At 50.7% G+C, this 20,155-nt stretch overlaps 1 protein-coding gene across 3 annotated transcripts in view; it reads right to left on the minus strand.

Moving 5' to 3' along the window:
- Plekhm2 (pleckstrin homology domain containing, family M (with RUN domain) member 2) overlaps window positions 1-20,155 on the minus strand; it is a 38,415-nt gene that overhangs the window by 8,267 nt on the left and 9,993 nt on the right. For 2 of the 3 annotated variants that reach the window (XR_390780.3, NM_001033150.2), the window contains exons 2-8: window positions 8,652-8,758; window positions 8,408-8,517; window positions 7,997-8,096; window positions 7,419-7,506; window positions 5,678-5,864; window positions 3,427-3,486; window positions 255-480 (exon numbers count right to left, since the gene is read on the minus strand). Coding sequence is in view for 2 of the 3 variants with exons in the window: in NM_001033150.2 (NP_001028322.1) it covers window positions 255-480; window positions 3,427-3,486; window positions 5,678-5,864; window positions 7,419-7,506; window positions 7,997-8,096; window positions 8,408-8,517; window positions 8,652-8,758 (878 nt within the window). In the remaining variant the exon portion in view is untranslated. The remainder of the gene's footprint in view (window positions 1-254; window positions 481-3,426; window positions 3,487-5,677; window positions 5,865-7,418; window positions 7,507-7,996; window positions 8,097-8,407; window positions 8,518-8,651; window positions 8,759-20,155) is intronic. The other variant, NM_001347237.2, reaches the window with a different exon arrangement.

The following is a 20,155-nucleotide window of genomic DNA, read 5'->3' on the forward strand; positions in this document are numbered from 1 at the left end:
CGAGACAGGGTTTCTCTGTGTAGCCCTGGCTGTCCTGGAACTCACTCTGTAGACCAGGCTGGCCTCAACAGAAATCCGCCTGCCTCTGCCTCCCGCGTGCCGGGATTAAAGGCGGGTGCCACCACGCCCGGCTGACGGGTTGCTTCTTAAGTCTCAGAGACATCTCCTGCCCTTGGGGAAGACTGTCTGCCCTGGACTACATAGTAAGTCCACAGAGGCTCGTCCACCTTCTTCTGGGCCCATTCCCTGCTCACCTGATAACTTCAAGCTCTGTACAAGCGTCTGGCTGGTCTGGGGCCTGGGCCTCCTCCTTCTCCTGAGAGGTAGTGTGCACAGGGGTGGTGTCGGATGATGCAGTCTCTGCTTGCTCCTCATTGAAGGGGTTATGACGCTGGGTGGGGCTCTTGGTGGATGTCTTGCTACTGGTCAGGTCTGAAGCAGTGGAACGCGGACCACTGATGGTGTCCGTGAGGTCTCCATCTGCAAGGACAAGGAGACAGGACACAGACATCCTGTCAGCCACCAGCTGGACCCCAAAGAATGCCTTATCTCAGGGGAGGTGGGCAGGTTCCTCCCAGGGAAGCCCGACCACAGTGGCCCTAGTTGAAGAGCAGAGGCTCCAACCCACAGGACATGGAATTGATTCTTTTGGAGCCAGATGATGGGGCCCCCTCCTGTCTGTCACTGGGAACCCTTAGTCACTTGGACGAGTTCAGTTAAGGGTCCACAATGTCAAACAGCTTCTAGGCCTAAGCCCCAGGCAGGGTGAGTTTGATGCTTGCCAGGGTGGCTGGGCCCCCAGGAGGAGACAGGTTGCATACCTCCTAGGATAACCTCAGGGCCCTCTCTCCCACAAGGATTAGGGATGCCCGGCAGCCCCTCAACACCGCTCCCTGTGGAAAGTGATACCCAAAGTCCTCTGCAAGCCCCGCTCCACCACAGACAACAGGGAACAAAGGATGCAGGGTGAACAGAAGAGACAGAGAACATGGAAGCATGGGCTAGGGAGAGCACGGGGGAGGGATGCTGGGGAGGGGACACAGGACCCAATATGACAGATCAGGGACAACAAAATGAGATACAGAGAGGAAGGGGTACAAGGGGCTGCCCTCAAGATACTTCGGGCTCTTCAGAGGATTTTGGCTTTTCTTCCCCCCAAATCCAACAGCACTCTTGGGGAGCAGAGCCAGGTACCCCTCTTAGGTGAGCTGGAGGGTGCTGCTTTCCAGTGAGGAGCTGTTCTATCTGCCCCCCTCCAAACCCTTCTGTCCTAACTCACTGGCGCGGATAGGCAGGGAGCATCGTCATGGGTGGTCAGTACAGGGGCCATTTATCTGGTGGCAGATGGGAGTTGACCAGGCAGAGAGCTGAGACTAGCCACTGACACAGCCTGGGTGAGGGCTAATGGCCACACACACTCTAGTTGTTTCGAGCACATCTTCCTGGCCATTACCTGTGCAGGAGCGGGCCGGCCGAGCTTTCTGGCCTAAGATGCACTTCGTTTCTCTTTCTGGCCTAAGATGCACTTCGTTTCTCTTAAGTGGCTGCCTCTTAAGTGGCTGCCTTTCCTCTTTTTTTTTTTTTTTTTTTTTTTTTAAAGATGTGGGATCTCACTTCTCACTATCTAGTCCTGACTGTCCTCCTGCCTCAGGAACGGTTAAACATAACTGCAGCTCTGCCAGGGGCACACTAGTGACTCTCTTCAGCTTCCATGAGATTGGAGCCTAGCTCTCAGAGGAAGGAAGCCATGCCTTCAGACAGCTCAGAGGCTCCCACAGGGACAGAGAGCTTCTCCCCCTCTCTTCCCCTTAGCACTTGGAGCTGCTTGTGGAGGGGTCATGAGAGGCCAGCAAACAGACCCCAGAACACAGTGGGTGTTAAGCCTGGATGCCTAGCAATTCTATAAAGAAGCTTAAGACCACAGAACACCCTATCCAGCCCTGATCAGGGACCTAAGTTTGGAATTGCCCCACAAGTCCTATTTCCTCTCAGGCTCCAGGTGACAGCGGGGCCTCGGTTGGCACTGTGGGCCAGGGAACTCTTCAGTGCTCAGGAACTTGGGAAGTCACTGTTGCAGAGAATCTAACTGGGCCTGCCCAGCCTGAGCAAGCTGGGGTAGTAATTTCCAAGCAAGATCTAAGGAGGACCTAAGGGCTGCAGAGGAAGGTCGGAAGGTCGGAAGGTCGGGGCTTGCCTGTCAGGTGACTAAAACAGTGTCTGGAAAGCATTAGTGGTTAGAATCAGAGGGAAAAGCCAACGCTGACATTGGACTTCAGAAGAAGCTAAAGGAGAAAAGATGTTAAGGTGGAATTCTGGATCTCTCGCTACCTGCACTCACACACACACTCCTCAGAGCTACCTTCTCAGCCGAGCGGCACAATTCACCACAGTGTTGGACCCCATGTCTCTCAAAGGTAAGGTGGTTCACACTCTACATCACATGGGAAATCAACTCTCTCTCTCACTGCTCAGAGGGACCCCACCTCAGGCAAGAAGGGGTCCCCAGGGCAGGAGCTCTTTAGGAAGGGATTCTGGGACAGCCTTAGATTTAAGGAGCACACGTTTACGATATCAAACACAGACCATGCTCTGAGTAAGTCGTACAACCTTGGAGTGTGAATTTGTCCAAACCCAGACATGGGTTGCTGGTAGAAAAATGTCTCCACAATATTGATGTTCAGTAGACAGTAAGAATCTAAGAGAACCTCCATATTGACTTATTAATGGGACAGGGCATGCTGTGTGTGTATGCAGAGGTTAGAGGATGCTGTGTGTGTGCAGAGGTCAGAGGATGCTGTGTGTGTGTGTGCGCGCGTGCGTGTGTGTGTGCATGCAGAGGTCAGAGGCTGGCTTGGGGAAGTCAGTTCTCTCCTCCCACTTGTGGCTTCCAGGGATAGAATTCATGTGGCCATGCTTGATGCCAAGCGCCTTTGCTTGCCAAGCCACCTTGCTGGCTCTCCCTGTAGGGCATTTTAGTTATGCCTGGGCAGTTTCCTCAGTCCATTAGGGATTGCCTGAAAGGACCAAGCCTCCATCTTCCTCCTGGATACTCACAGGGTAGATTGCTCACAATCCCTGTATCTCAAAGCATCACTTTTCTAGAATAAGTTTCCACTTCACCGAGCCAGGCCACTGACATACACTGTTTTACAATGACAAGGACTGGAATCGGGCAGGTGGCCTAGTGTGTGTGCCACACTCACTAGTAACTTCCAAGGCTCCCGTGGGAAAGCAAAAACTTCTGAGAGAAGAGCTAAGGGCCAAGTTTCCTACTGCAGAATTCCACCTACTCCAACACCAGCTGTGGCGTCGTTATGACCACGGACATTGTTATAAGAAATAAGGAGCTGATTCTGAAACATGCAGCAAGCTTGGCATGGCAACGTTGCAAACAGGAAAAGAGGGTCACAGAGGACTCTGTCCCACCTTCCCAGTCTGTGCTGGGTACAGACGGCACTGCTGGAAACACATCTCCAAAATCATAATCTATAAAAACGAGGGATAAAACTCAGGGTTAGAAACAGGCAGTGGAGGGAGGGACGTCGGGGCGGAGGGCGGGAGACACAGGAGAAGAGACGGAGAGGAACTCAGTACATATTCTCTAACTTGCAACTATGACCTCGGCTGCCCTGAGGGCCACTCCTTCCCAACTCAGAGCCTGCTCTGGCAGAAAAGAGTCTGAGTTTCTACTTCTTGCCTTCCTTCCCTCCATGGCTCTTGTGGAAACAAGGTCCTGTCCTTCTGCCTTGAGTTAGACAGTATAAATCGCTGGGCTTAGCGGGGACCTTTATTCATGGGTGGCCTGGTTGCTTCTTCAAGGTTTGTCCCTCTGACTCCTCCTCTAGGGTAGCCCATGAGGCCCAGCCAGAGTCTGAATGTCCTCTTCCCTTGTTCCATATGCAAATAAGCAGTGCAAGTCTTTTTATTACTAAATTTTTGAAACCTTTTCATGAAGCACAGGCTGATCTTGAACTTGCTACATAGTAGAGAAAGACTTCGAATTTCTGATCCTCTTGATTCTACCTCCCAAGTGCTGAGATGGCAGGTATCTTCCCCTATCATGGTGTGTGTGTGTGTGTGTGTCTGTGTGTGTATGTAAATCAGAGGACAAGCTTCAAAAGCCACTTCTCTCCTTACATGGTGGGTTCCCGGGACCAGCGTCACGTGGTCAGGCTTGCCTGGTGTGATTTTTAGCCACTAGGCCATCTCACTGGCCCCAAGCCTGGGTTTGTGCAACGCTGGGGTTTGAACCCAGAGCTTCATACACACTAGACCAGCGTTCTGCCCCCTGAGCTACACTGCTAGCTCCTGCAATGCAGATCTTACTCACAGCAAGTCTCAAAGTTGGGCATATGACCCATGGCACAGCAGAACAAAGAATGGGGAAGGTCAGGTCTCAAGGGAGCAAGGCCAGAAGAACTGAGTATCTGACCCCCTGACCCCCAGAGGTGACCCCCAGAGGTGAGGCCGAGTGAGTGAGGGCGTCTTTGATCTCACCAAAGTGGGGCAAAGACCTAAGGTCTGGGGAAAGCCAGGGTTTTCTTTTCTTTTCTTTTCTTTTCTTTTCTTTTCTTTTCTTTTCTTTTCTTTTTTTTTTTTGTTTTTTTTTTTTTGTTTTTTTTTTTTTTTTTCGAGACAGGGTTTCTCTGTGTAGCCCTGGATGTCCTGGAACTCACTCTGTAGACCAGGCTGGCCTCAAACTCAGAAATCCACCTGCCTCTGCCTCCCAAGTGCTGGGATTAAAGGCGTGTGCCACCAACCGCCCGGCAAGCCAGGGTTTTCTAGCAACTGATCTGAGATGAAGGGGTCCGTCCGCCTATGGCTCCTCAGTCTCAGGACAGGTGCAGCCCTCTCTGACCCATGGAGGGACACTAGCAGGGACTGCCCAAGAAACTGTGCTGGTTCTGCCCCCCTCAGACCACCTGTCTGTCTCTCCTGAGCTTGCTCAGCCTCTCTGTAGAACCTGCTGCAGGGCACCCCTCCCCAGGCAGCTGATGCTCAGCCAGGACTCAGGCAAGAGTTTCAGGGCACACTGCTGCACATCTCTCCTTGACCCGGGCATGAGGTTAGAAACTTCTGGAGAAGTTAGTAAGGCTCATAAAACCCGACCGATGTTTTTTAGCTACCACAGAAACCAAGGAAATGACGATCTTGGAAATGGTCAGCTCTGTTCAACTGGGAGGGAGCAGGCATGCTCAGTCGGGTGTCGGGCTCAGTGGGGGCTCAGTCATGCTCAGTGGGGCTCAGTCGGGCTCAGTCGGGCTCAGTCATGCTCAGTTGGGTTCAGTCAGGCTCAGTCAGGCTCAGTGGGGCTCAGTGGGGCTCAGTCGGGTTTAGTCAGGCTCAGTCGGGCTCAGTGGGGCTCAGTGGGGCTCAGTCAGGCTCAGTCATGCTCAGTTGGGTTCAGTCAGGCTCAGTCGGGCTCAGTGGGGCTCAGTGGGGCTCAGTCATGCTCAGTTGGGCTCAGCTGGGTTCAGTCGGGCTCAGTCATGCTCAGTGGGGCTCAGTCATGCTCAGTCGGGCTCAGTGGGGCTCAGTTGGGTTCAGTCGGGCTCAGTCATGCTCAGTGGGGCTCAGTCATGCTCAGTGGGGCTCAGTCATGCTCAGTCGGGCTTAGGAGGCTCCAGGGAATGTTTCAGGGCACAGGCCTGGTTCCTTTCACCCCAGGGCCACTTACCCTCGCTAGATGGGGCAATTGCACTGTCGTCCCATTCCAGGTTGGTGGAGGTGACAGAATTGAAGGAGTTTAGGGAGAGGCTGTCTGAACCGTGGACTGAGCTAGGAAGGCGGTCTTCAAAGTCCAGCAGGTACTGAGGTTTATAATAGTCAGGCATGTACGGAGCCAGGTCTAAGTACGGGGCGTCCTGGAGAGAGAGCACAGGAAGAGAGAGATGTGCACAGGAAGAGAGAGATGTTGGATAGCAGCCTGGGGGTCAGGCAGCAAACAAGGCTCGGTAGCAGTCAGTAGACCCAGGACGGGAAAATGGGGATCGCGCACAGACACACACCTGACATACACACACACAAATACACATGATATGCACATATCACACACACACACACACACACACACACACACACACTCACACAACAGACATAGACACACACAGACACATGATACACACAAACAGACACAGACATACAGATAAAACACACAGACATGCAGCATATAGACACACAGACAGACATACACCCCCAACACCCCACACAGACACACACACACAAATACATATGATATACAAAGACGCACACACACACACACCCCTACATACCACACACAGACATCCCATGCTCTTAGGGAAATCAATGTGCTTCGGGAGTTAATTAGAAAATAACTGCCCCCAAGGAATAAGGAACCAGTCCTAGAGCCAAGGGTGTGTCCCACAGATGTCTGAAGCAGCAGCTGTGCATTGCCTGCCTGAAGGTGTGCAAGGCATGCAAGGCGGGGGCTCCACCATCACACCACAAAAAAGAAAGGAAAGAGCTGTCTAGACCAGCAACGTTCTCTTGATAGCTCTTGGCTTTAGAATCTCACTTTCCCTGGTGTCTACCATGGCCGAATGGGGCAGCTACGTTAATCTCAGAAGCCAGGCCCATGAGATGCTCTGGCCTCTTTGGGGTTGGCATTGTCCTCAGACAGTCATCTCCTTAGGCTTGCAGTTTCGCTTGCTACGATTTGTTACTGCAGTCTGGAAATACGAAATGGATACTTCCAGAAATAAATAATTGATAAGTTTTCAAAAAACTGGAAGCTAGGCATAGTGATACACACCTTTAATCCCAACTCTTGGGAGGAAGAGGCAGGTATCTATGTGAGTTCCAGGCTAGCCTGGGCTACTTAGTGAGATCCTATCTCAATAAAAATTATTTATTCATTTTTATTTTGTGTGGATGATGTGTGTGTGGCAGTGGCTGGGGCGGGGGGGCGCATATGCTGCAGGATTTGTGGGGAGGTCAGAGGGCATCTTTGTGGTGTTGGTTCCCTGCTTTCACTTTTATTTGGGTTCTGAGGGGTGAACCCAGGGGGACAGGCTTATGTTACAAGCATCTTCACTTGCTGAGCCAAAGCACTGGCCCCTGGTTTGTTGCCGCTGTTGCCTTATTTCCATGTATTTCAGGCTGCTCTGTGGAGAAGCACAAAGCCAAGGACACTCATCCTCACCTCTCAGACAGAGCTAAGACACTTCAGGCAATGTGCCGTTTCCCCGGGTGGATAGAAAGGCAGGAAGACACTGAAGCAAGAATCCAGGCCATAAGTCAGTCCCCCTCCATCTAATCCTGCTGACCCAGAGGCATCCTTTATCCGAGCAAACAGGCGTAGCCAGGCTTGGCCACACCCAGCAAGCTCCAGACTGGAAGATGGAGTTCTGTGTTCCCTCCCTTGCCTCCCTCCAGTACCAAGAGCCAAGGCATCTCACCAGATCCAGGTCGAACCGAATAAACTCCAACCCAGACACCAAGGTCAGGAAGAGAGTCAGGTGATCGTGGCTGCAGACCAGGGCGTTCCTGCCAGACAGAAAAAAACAACCCGGAGACTTCTGAGGCTGGTCACCAGCATGGCTCACCCACACCAGAAAGCCCACGGTGTTGAAGTTGGACACATGACAGTCCACCCCTGGATGGCACCCAGCTCATTCAGGCATGCCCCACTCCTCTCCCTCTCTCCTGTTCTCTCACTGGCTGTGAGGTCTCCAGAGATGGGCCTGGAGCAAAAGGCTTACCAGACTCTCGGTGGCTGCTATAAACACCCTGTCCCTGAAGTGTCCCCAGCAAAGGGGTAGGCAAGCATTGGGTGTGTGGTGAGTCTGAGGCCAAGGCAGACTCTTCAGAGCCCGGCTGGGATGCTGGAGGAGGCCTCAGACTGCCAGCAAGATGTCACATGCTCTACAGTCACAGCCCTCAGTAGGTGACACTGAGCTAGGCCTCTGTCTCCGTGTGACAGGAGGCTTTGGGCCGAGGCTTAGGGAGCTGGGGACCGGGCGGTTCAGACACTTACCTGACATAGTACTTCTGTAGCAGGCCCAGGTTCTCCTGGAACAGACGCAGGTAGCTCTCCAAGGAATTCTCATTGAGGGCCAGGTAGAGCCAGGCTCGGCCTGCAGAGAAGCCAGGAGTGACTCAGCTGCTGGGCAGTTCTGAGAAAGTCAAGGATGCTGCCCTGATCCTGCAGGCTAACATGGTTTCTGACCTGGGACTCCAAAGGTTTCCTTGTGTACCAAGTTCCCCTTCACTTCCTCAGTGACCCGCCCACAAACTGTCACATGCAGGGGAGAAAAAAATGAGGCTCTGCGGAAGGCGTGGGAATGTCAGCCCCCACTGCCACTGGACACTACAAGACAGACAGACAGCTGCCTCAGGCCGACCCTGGCAGGACCAGAGCTCCCCACAGGGGAGCGGTTCTACTCACTTCGCCCCAGGTTGGTGGCTACATGCTGTAGCACCTCAATTTGCCTGATGGCCTCTCTGCGGGTAAAATGGACCACGAGCACCCAGTAGCCAGAGGACAAGTCTTGCAACCTGTGAGGATGGGACAGCAGTGCTGGGCTGAGGCGGGCTGTCTCAGGCAACCAGGTGCCTCACTGTGGCCTGCCTGAGTGAGACAAGCCTCCCTGTGCCCGGCCCCCACAGCACGAGGAGGGGACTGAACTCACCCGTACAGCAGGGCGTGGTCCAGGTGCTCACACAGGCGCTGCAGGACCTTGTCGTGGTTCCGGATGGCAGGGGTCTCGTCCTCACATGCTGCAAAGTAGCTCTGCAGCTGAAAGGAAGACGACAGTGCTGACGAGGAGCGGCTCTGGGTATATGGCGTCCTGGGATGGCCCGTCGAGTCTGCCCTGATCTTGCCCAGGAGGTTTCCGAGGGCAAAGGCTCTCAGGAGGACTTTGTGTAGATAGCCTTGTGAGGGATGGCCAGCTCACAGTGTGTTGGGCACTATGCTTTGGGGCAGGGGGATAGGCTGTGCTTGCAGCCTGGGCATCATACACAGTGGTATCTGTTATCAGACATAGACACACACACACACACACACACACACACACACACACACACAGAGAAAGAGAGAGAGAGAGAGAGAGAGAGAGAGAGAGAGAGAGAGAGAGAGAGAGCCTGTTGGTAATATCTGAAGGCATTTAAAAAAGATTCCCAAACACTTTAAAAAATATCAAAAAAAATATATCATTTATTTAATGTGTAGGCCCTGCTTGGAGCTGCCCTCTGTACACACCAAAGTCTGAGAGGCTGGGTCACCTGCTTTGATGGCTTTCCTGCCAGAGGCTGACATGGACATTAGATGTACCCGAGGAAAATGGCCACATCTAGGTGTGTGCCAGATTTGTGTCAAGCCCCGTGCCAAGAAGGACTCTGTTCCCAGAGCTGGACAGGGGGACAGAGAGAGGGTGGGAGGGAGGGAAAAAGAGAGCCAGGGAGAATGAGAGAAAGAAGGGGAAGAGAGGAAGTCTGAGATCTCAGAGGACTCTGAGCTCTGAAGCACCCCCAGCCCACCAGGATGATAGAGGCCAGGAGCCTGAGATCTATGCAGCCAGAGCAGAGCCCTCTCCTGTCACCTTCCCAGTGGCCCAGATGGAAAATGCAAGAAAAGAGCAGAGATCCCCATACACTGGGGGTGGGTTTAAGCTCCTGGGACCACTCCGCTCTCAAGTGTTTTCTGGAAGCAGCTGCAGTGGCAGATCAGTCACACCAAGAGGCACATGCTCTTGGAGGGAGGCCAACCATTGAACTCCCACAACAAAAATAGCCTCTTCTCTATGACCCGGAACAAGCCCAGCAGCCAGGCTGACTGGGACTGAATTCTCGTTCCGGGTCCATGCTAGGCAAGACACAGCCACTCGAGAGGCTCTGTCGCTGGCTATCCCACCCCTGCAGACCTTTGTCTTCTGTGCTTAGGTCTTTGAGCGTGAAGTTAAGGGTCACCTGTACTACTTCTGGATGGGTGACCCATTTTTTTTCATATTTATTAATGACTTAGCCTCTTTCCATCTGAGCCACAAGCCTTTTCTAGATTATTCTGTGTTGTTGGTCTGCTGTCTATTTCCAAATCAGTCCCCATTTGATTGCCTCCACTTTCCTCAGCCCTTGGACACCGGCAGAAGTTCACTTAGCCCCCACCCTGCTATTCTTTTACAAAACTGTTATTCCAGCCAAAATTTACGTTATACTTATAGGGGGCACATGTGCACATATGGAGGTCAGAGGACAACCTGCTGGTTCTCTCCTTTTATCTTATGGATGCAATCGGGGATCGAACTCAGGTCATCGGGTTTGGTGGCAAGCCCCTCTGCGTGCTCAGCCACTTTACTCACCCCAAGCCATTCTCTCACCATCAAAGTTCATCACCATTCCATTTTGGGTTTTTTTGAAAATTTGTTTTATGTGTACGGGTGTTTTACCTGCATGTACGTTGTGAGCTGCCATGTGGGGGCTGGGGATGCAACCCTGGTCCTCTGGAAGAGCAGCCAATGCTGAGCTATCTCTCCAGCCCCATCTCGGATTTATAATAGAATTATGCTGAACCCAGAGACCAGTCACATGGAGAGTTGATGGTGTTTCACAGTATCCAGTCTGGCCCAGGAACACAGGCCCCATCCCCATTTGCTCAGTCTTCCTTGGGCCCCGTGGGAAATCTGACAGATGTCTTTAGATATGTCCTACACATATTTACACTTTGCAAATATGCAAACATTGCAAAAATACAGGGTTGCAAATCTATACATGATTTCATGACTCAGAACAATCTACAACACAAAACCATTTTTTTTTTTTAAGATTTATTTATTATATATAAGTACACTGTAGCTGTCTTCAGACACTCCAGAAGATGGCATCAGATCTTGTTACAGATGGTTGTGAGCCACCATGTGGTTGCTGGGATTTGAACTCTGGACCTTTGGAAGAGCAGTCGGGTGCTCTTACCCACTGAGCCATCTCACCAGCCCACAAAACCATTTTTTAGGAAAAAAAAAAAAAAAAAAAAAAGCACACACCACGGCTCAGCATCAAAGAGGCTTGCTGCCAAGGCTGACGACCTGAGTTCAAGCCTCCATACCCACAGGGTAGCTGGAGAGAACTGACTCTCCTAAGTTGTTCTTTGAGCTCTAGACATGTGCCACAACACATATGTAACCCCCCCATACACATACAAAATAAAAACATATAATTAAAACACTGCAGGGATGCATACGGCAATGGCACAGGGGGCGGAGGCAGGAAACGGGAGCTAAGCCTGGCACTGCCACACAGTGGCACACCTCAGAGAGTTACTTGACTCCCTGGCTCATTTTTTCTCCCCTTTAAAATGACTTAAAGGGGAAGTCGGGTGCTGGTGGCCCACACCTTTAATCCCAGAACTCAGGAGACAGAGGTAGGTGGATCTGTGAGTTCGAGGCCAGCCTGGTCTACAGAGTGAGTTCCAGAACAACTAAAGAAATCATGTCTGCAAACAAACTCATCCCTGGGAGAAAAGAAAAATAGTTAAAGGGATTTTTTTTTTTTTTTTTTTTTTTAGAGCTGAGCAGTCCAGTCTGGTGTCTGCTGCCCTAAAGTGACTATTTGAAGTTAACTTAAGGGCTGGAGATAGGGCTGAAGTGGGGGAGAACTTACCCAGTGTGTGTGCGCGCATGCACACACACACACACACACACACACACACACACACACACGGCCCCAATCCCCAGTACCATACACAATATACACTTTAAAAACAAAATGACACTTGGGAGGCAGAGCCAGGCAGTTCGAGGCCAGCCTGGTCTACAAAGTGAGTTCCAGGACAGCTGGGTCTACACAGAGAAACCCTGTCTCGAAAAAACCAAAAAAAAAAAAAAGAAGAAATTTAAACTAACTCAAATGAAACAAACTATCCACTCTAGCAGCACTAGCCGCCTGGGGCTAGCAGTTCTGTGCTGGTCAGTGTGGACACAAGGCACTGCCATCACGGCAGGCTGTCCTGTTGGATGCTCCTGGTTTAGGGGATCGGGTAATAAATAGCATCCAGGAGGCTCAGCATAGCAAACAGCGTTAGCTGAGATGATGAAGCACAACAAACCTCCATTTTCAATCGTACCAGTGGGGTAGCCTCTAGCTCACATACCCTTCAGTGCAAAGACGGTGAACTCCGCTCTCAGTAGTGATCATGTTATTTAGCAGTGGTTCCTACTCTTCCCTTTTTTAAAAAACAAAATTATGTCTTGTGCATGTGTCCTAGTTTCATTTCTGTTATTGTGATAAAGTACCCTGACGAAAGTCAACTTAGGAAGAAGGGTTTGTTCTTGCTCACAATCCCAGGTCACAGACCATCAAAACAACAAACCAAACCAACCAAAACAACAGGAATCTGGGCCATCACATCCAGAGTCAGCAGCGGACTGAAACGAATATCTGTCTTAATGTGTCCTTAGCCCACCCACCCTTTCCACTTACATAGCCCAGGACCCCTGCTTAGGGAATGGTACTGCCCAGGGTGGGCTTGGGACTTCCATCAATTAACATAACCGAGACAATCCACCAGATGTGCCCCGAGCCAACCTTGATCTAGAAAAATCCCTTATTGAAGCTATTTCCAGGTCATTCCAGACTGTGTTACACTGACAGTTAAAAGAAACCATTGCAGAAGGTGTGTGCATGGTGTATGTGTGTGCATATTTGTGTGTTTGCATGGTGTGTGTGTGTGCATATTTGTGTGTGTACATGGTGTATCGTGTTTATATTCCTGGGTGTGCACATTCATGTGTGAACATGGGGAGAAGGGCAGAGATTCACAATGACTTTTTTCTTTAATTGCTTCTCTAGACTTTTTTTTTTTTTTTAATCTTCCTTGTTTTGAAACAGGACCTTGTTATGTAGCCCTGACTGGTCTGGAACTTGCTATGTTAACCAAGCTGGCTTCAAACTCAGGGAGATCCATCTACCTCTGAGTCCCAAGTGCTAGGATTAAAGGCCTGCACCACTATGCCAGGCTAACTGCCTTCTTTTTAAAGACAGAGTCTCTGAACCGAGAGCTCACCAATTGGCTAAGCTAGCTGACCAGTGGGCTCCAGAGATCTGCCCGACTCTGTCCAAGGAACTACATCAACAGCTCGAGTTCATATGTTGTGAGCTGGTCAGCAAACCATGGCATCAAGGTAAACGAATGGCCAGCCACGTGTAGTGACACATGTCCTTAACCCTAGCATTCTGGGAGGCAGAGGCAGGAGGATCTTGTGAATTCAAAGCCAGGGTGATTGACATAGTGAGTTCAAGGACAGCTAGAGCTACCTAGGGAGATCCTGTCTTAAAAAAAACAAAAACCAAACAAACACGAATCAAAGGGCCTCATAAACACTTTACAAGGCTGAGCGCTGCAAGGTTGGTGACAGAAACACTACTCAGAGTCTGTTCAGTTGTCACAGCCATACCATGACTCAGGCCGCACAGCTAGCATTTGGCACAGCCACATATAAAAAATAAGTACTTTTTATCATGCCTGGGTTCAAAATCCCTGAGTGAATGTCAGGGTTACCAGATGTGATAGTGCATGTCTGTAATCCCAGCACTCTAGTGGCTGAGGAAGGAGGCTAGCCTGGGCTATATAGCCAGCCCTTACCTCAAGATCTAATACAAAGCAAAAAAAGTTAGACTGTTTAAATTATTTTCTAATCTGTTTTATCTGTTTTAGGAGAGACCAAGAAACTCAGTGCCTCCCAAGCAGGATTTAAAAGTTCACAACAGGGCCGGAGAGATGGCTCAGTGGTCAAGAGCACTGACAGCTCTTGCAGAGGACTGGGATTCAGTTCCCAGCACCCACTTAGTAACTGTAACTCTAATTCCAGATGACCCAGTACCCTCTTCTGGCCTCTGAGAGTACCTTGGCTCACACGTGGTCCACTTACATAAATGCAGGCAACATACACACACACACACACACACACACACACACACACACACACACACGGAGTAAAAATAAGTAAATCTGGCCAGGCGTGGTGGCGCACACCTTTAATCCCAGCACTTGGGAGGTAGAGGCAGGTGGATTTCTGAGTTCGAGGCCAGCCTGGTCTACAGAGTGAGTTCCAGGACAGCCAGGGCTACACAGAGAAACACTGTCGAAAAACCAAAAAAAAAAAAAAAGTAAATCAGGGCTGGAGAGGTGGCTCTAAAAACTCTTTAAAAAAAAAAAAAGAAGAAAGTAAAAATTTAAACGCCTAAAATTTGAACCTGTTTCTTGGATGATCGTCAGAGAACTGTTGGGGATCATGGACCCATGGCCCTCCCTCCTTGAGCCTCTCCTTTGAGACTCACGGAGGAGCACCTCACTTCTGGGAAGAACTCACTCTACTGTTCAGAGGATGTCCTCTGGGAAAGGCAGATTTCAGAGCTGGCAGAACACACCATTCTGCTTGTGCTATCTATGCTGCCTCGGTGCCACAGTGGCAGAGCTAAGTAGATTCTATCTGGCTCTGCGTAGAGAAAGGATGCTGGCCCATGGCCTAGGGTCCCGAGAGAGGTGGTAAGCAGCACACTGTGGCAGCTGAGCTGGGAGCAGTGTCTCCTCAGGTCAGTTCAGCAGAGGCCAGAAAAGCAGGTAGTTCGGTCTTCAGGACAGAGTTTAATTAGCATTACTAACTGCCTAGTATGTGTGGGTATGAAAGCTCTCTGTATCTCAGACAGGCAGTCTTGGGGCTCAAACCCAGGGCCTTGTGTAAGCCAAACAACCAGACTACCCTGACTATGCCCCTAACCTCCAATGCCATTCTTCACAGAAATCTACAAAGTCCTGGTGTTTGTAATGCATTCTAGCGCTGTCGATAAACTATATGCAACTATACATCTGATATGGCACCAGGGGTGATAAGTGTTATTTTAAAGCAAAGAAGGGCACGGGCCTGTTATCAGTTCTGGGCCAGGGACGATCTTCCAAGGATGATCACTGAGGTTCCTCAAGGATAGGTGTCCGTGTCTCAGAACACATGCAAAGGCCCTGAGGTGGAACCAACAGTGAGAAGGCTGACACGGCTGTGCTCAGGGGTAAGGATGTGAGCAAGATGAAGCCTGGAAGGGAGGCGAGGGCCAAACCCTCCCTGTACAGGCCGTGTAAGGACTCCAGACTTCATTTCCAGTTTAACGGGAACCCGCTAAAGGGTGAACCACCAGGAGCTAGCATGATCAGATGCACGTCACAGGCTCTGTGTGGCACGTCCAGACTGTGGATGCCCAGGGGAGGTAGAAAGCTTGGTTGGGAGAATCCCGATTGTGCAGATGGGGAGCCAGGGCACCCTCACCAGGGCAGCCGTGGTGCTGGAGGAAGTGAGCGGGGGTCAGACTGAGGACCTGAAAATGGTGTCTGGGGGTCTTCAGTGGATGAGAGGCTATGTGTAAGAAAGTGAAAGTGGTGCTGATTCTAGGTTTTCAGGTCCCAGCTACTGAATAGTCCCATTCATAGCCCAGGTGGCACTCTGCCAGGAGACGTTAAAGGGGAGCTGTCCAGGAGGTGGTGGGGAAATGGGCTGAGAGGCACTACGGCAGCCATGCTGGAAGCTGAGGTCAGGAAGAGGGTCTCTGAGTGCTGCCCAGGAGGCATCACCCTCGACCAGGGGCTCTACAGGAGCCCTCGCAGAACCTGAGAACTATAACCATGCCCAGGTCCCTTCCCAGAGCAACACAGCAGAGTCCACATGTGGGCCAGACACCATTCCTAGGAAACCCCACACATGCACAGCCAGCCTGCTGGGGGAATGGCAGGTGTGGTCCAGAGGCAGGACCACCACTAAGCAATCCACTGTGGCTGGAGCCCAGAGGCTGAGGGGGTTGGTGATACAGGATTCGGTCAGGAGGGCATCTGAGAGTCACATAGGACAGTGCATGCTGCAGAAGCCACGTCAAAGAGTTTCCAGAGAGAGGACACCATGGGTTACTGGGGTGACAGTGGCCCAGGACCTAAAAGAATGCGATAGAATCCTTGATGGAAGCCCCTGGGGTAAGGGGCAGGGATGTTCCATGGAACATGTCTAGTGTAAACAAGGCATTTTTAAAATGACTGCAATAACTGGAACTTGGAACTCAGCAGATTCTTGATCTCCTTGTTTTGAGTCATGGTCTCTTGTAGCCTAGGCTGGCCCTGAACTTGCTATATAGCAAAGAATGACCTTAAACTTGTGATTCTCCTGCTTTCAACCCGCAGGTGCTGAGATTACAGGCATGCACCACCATGCCTGGTTTACACAGTGCTGGGGATTGAACCCAGGGCTTCGTGTGTGCTACGCATGCGCTTTACCAACTATGAAGAACTACAAGCCAGCCCTGATGACATTAAGGAAATTTATCACTATTTTTTTTCCCTCTTGTTAGATATGATTTCTCCATGTAGCCCTGGCTGTTCTAGAACTCACTCTGTAGAACAGACGGGCCTAAAACTCCTATCTGACTGCCTCTGCCTCCTGAGTGCTGGGATTAGCAGTGTGCCTCCTCCTCAGGCCCCCTCCCATCACTGTATCACTAAAGTGTAAGTAACAAGTAGCCGTGGTATCAGTTCCCGCAGGAAGAATCATCTATATGGACACAGAGCATGCTCAGTAGAATATATTCAAGAGAATAAGAAGAAAAAGACAGAGAGGAAGGGAGGGAACCAAAAAACAGGAGACAACGAATACTAAAAATTCCTTTAACCAGTTTGCTAAAAGGGTGTCGGGAAAACAGGTAGAACAAGAAAGCCAGCCTTGCTCCAGGAGTGTCGGGCGACTGCCATGACACCGGTGGGCTGGTATGCCTGCCTACAGGAGGATGCCAAAGTTCCCATCAGAAGAAGTTTCAAAGCCTCAGAGTAAGGAGCTTGGCGGTTAAGAGCCCTGGCTGCTCTTCCAGAGAACCCAAGCTCAATCCCAGCACCGTCATCAGGCGACTCACAATTGTCTGTAATTCCAGCTCCAGGGGACCGAACCTGCCTCCTGTGGCCTCTGCAGGGGCCTGCACACAAATGCCATACACTCACATAGACACATACGCAGAAATAAAGCAATACAAAAACAAAACAAAAGATCAAGCCGGTGCACACCTTTAACTCCAGCACTCAAGAAGCAGAGGCAAAGAGATCTGTGAGTTCGAGGCCTGCCTGGTCTACAGAGGGAGTTCAAGGAAAGCCATGGCTCAAGAGAAACCGTATCTCAAACAAACAAACAAACAAACAAACAAACAGTTCAAAATAAAAACTAAACCAAACCAAACAACAACAAAAACAAAAAAAATCCAGGTCCGCTGGACAAGAGAGAGTCTGAATATTATAATTCCGTAAAGCTGTTTTTTGTTTTATTTAAAAAGGCTGCCTATTCCCAGACCACACCCTGGACCATTTTTGGGGGTACGCTCAGGCACCAGGCCCTGGAAGAGCTTTCAGGGTTCATTCTAGACTCCCTTAAAGCCAGGAGGATGCTTTCCTTAAGTGCCCTGGGGAGACTAGCCATCATGTGACTGCACCAGCCCCGTGACTTCAGGGAAACGGGGGTGGCACTCATCACCAAGCCAAGAAATGTCTGACGCAAAGCGTTCTGATTAGGGTTGGTCTTGTCTCCCCTGTGGACACATGACTCAAAAAACAAAACAAAACCAAACCATCGAACCCCACAGCAGGTCCCATCAACCCTTAGGAATTGGTCCCTAACAGGTAATTTAAACATGGCTGTGTGAGATTATGAAAGGCCAAGTGCAAAGATGGGGACAGATGACTTTTCTTTTACCCTGGTCAGTTGGGACTGAAAGAGGCCACATGCTGTCCAGACTGACAAGAGACTCTGCTGCTGTCCTGGGGGGAGGGGGTGTCACACTCCTGTCTTCACAGGGCAGGATAAACCCCACTTCGACAATGTCAGGAGAGTGTACACAGTATTAGGAGAGTATCCGAGGCAGGATGGATCCAGGGCAGAGAATGGCTGTGGTAACCAGAGGCTGCTCAGAGGCCCCACAGTAACACACACCCAGTCCCACCCCTGCCAGTCACAAGGCAGATTGGTCCCTAGTCCTGTTCCATTCCTTGTGCTTAGCCCTGCTCACTCAAGAAAATGCACAGACCTAAAACATAAAAGAAACAGCCTAGCAACATGGAAGGCGGGCGAGCCTCTCTTCTGTTGCCCGGAGTAGAGGTTACCTGGTAACAGCAGCTTCCTGCTGGCCTCACGTGAGGATTCCGATGACTGACTGCTAAGGAAGCTCTCAGGAGTCCAGGCCCAGAGCAAAGGAAGGAAAGATGGGCTCGCCCAAGTCAGCCTTTTAAATAATTGAGTTGATGGCAGCCACACTAAGTAAGCTCAAATCAACGGTGGAGCAGACACGGCGATCCTCGAGGAACTTGGTAGACTCATGAAGCTTCCCTCAGACACGGCAGCAGGAGCGAGTGAGCAGTCGTGTGTCCCGGGAGAAGTGACAGGGCAATGTCCGCCCTGCAGGTTGGAACTCTATTCCAGGCACGGCCACTGACTGGGCAGGAAGCTGGACTTAGTGTGGTTTTGAGTCAAGGTGACTCCCTGTGCATGGTTTCAGATCTGCAATCGTCCTGCCTCAGCCTATCAAGTGCTGGGATTGCTGTGTATGTCACCATGCCTGGCAGCCCCTCAGGTCTCCCTGGTCACTCGTGTGAGGCTGGCCCTTGGAGGAGGCTGAATAAAGGTCACCATTTATTACCTTGGGAATCAGGGCATCTTCAAATTCTGATTCATAAACTTCTCAGGAAGAGGCCAAAAGACGATATGTCCAATCAGTGACAGATGGAGAAGAGCCAGTATGTCTATGTCCCTTCAGGAGGCTCTCCAAAATTCTGGCCCTGTTTTGTTTTGTTTTGTTTTGTTTTGTTTTGTTTTGTTTTGTTTTGTTTTTTGAGACAGGGTTTCTCTGTGTAGTCCTGGCTGTCCTGGAACTCACTCTGTAGACCAGGCTGGCCTCGAATTCAGAAATCCACCTGCCTCTGCCTCCCGAGTGCTGGGATTAAAGGCATGGGCCACCACTGCCCGGCATGGCCCTTTTTAAACTTTTCATCTTGAAACAAGATTTTACTACGTGGAGGTTTGAATAAGAACGTCTCCTTGCAGGCTTCTATATTTGAATACTATACATTCACTAGGGAATGGTACTCTTTGGCAGGGTTACAACAACTAGGAGGTGTGACCTCTTGTCACTGTGGGGAGGACACTGAAGTTTCAAAATACCACGCTGGCTGGGTCTCTCTCTTTGCTTATGGCTCAGGATGTGGCTCGCACCTACTTCCCCAGCACCGTGCCTGCCAGCCGCCATGCTCCCTGCCCCCCAACTCCCCAGCTGGATGATAGCTGACTAAGCCAGCCCCCAGCGAGATGCTTTCCTTTATAAGAGCTGCCTTGGTCATGGTGTCACCTCACAGCAATAGAAGGATGACTACCACAAGGGGTTACCCCGGTCGGCCTTGAACTTGAGATCCTCCTGCCTCAGTTTCCCAAAGAGTTGCATTACAAACTTTTGCAACCCAGCCCAGCTTTATACTGATCAGAAGTCCTGTACCATCTTTAGGCACAGATGCCAGAGACCAGACAGGCGAGACTAGTGCCCATCACCTAGTCCCTCAAAAACGAAACATATAGGTGCATAATAAATATACATTTTAGTGGGGCTTCTTTAAAAACAAACATATATAGGTACATAGTGAATATACATTTCAGCTAAGCTCCTTTTGTGTGAGGGGGTGTCTCAAGTAGTCCAAGCTGTCTACATAGCCATAGGTGACCTTCGACTTCTGGTCCTCCTGCCTCAGCCTCCCAAGTGATGAAGTTAGAGGTATCCATCATCACGTCTGGTTTTGTGCAGTGCTGGAAATCACAACCCCAGCCTTGTGTGTGCACGCTAAGCAAGCAGCCTATCAACCAGGCCGCACCTCCAGTCCCACGAAGCTTAAGAACAAGAATGCCCGTGTCACGTGATCCAAGGAGCAGAACAGCAGGGCCAACAGCATTTCTAGAGAGAATTCCCCAACAAGGTCTCAGTCAGGACCGGATGCCGCCAGGGCTGAAGAACTCCGACATCCCGGTGTTTCTAAGACAACCATGTGGCTATCAAGCAGTTTCCCACGGTCTCGGTAAGAATGCCAGGACAGAGTGGCATAGGAAGGGAGAGAGGCCTGAAGAGCGGGGAGCAGTGTGTGGCACTTAGC

This window comes from Mus musculus, chromosome 4, assembly GCF_000001635.26.
Source record: "Mus musculus strain C57BL/6J chromosome 4, GRCm38.p6 C57BL/6J".
NCBI lineage: Eukaryota > Metazoa > Chordata > Mammalia > Rodentia > Muridae > Mus > Mus musculus.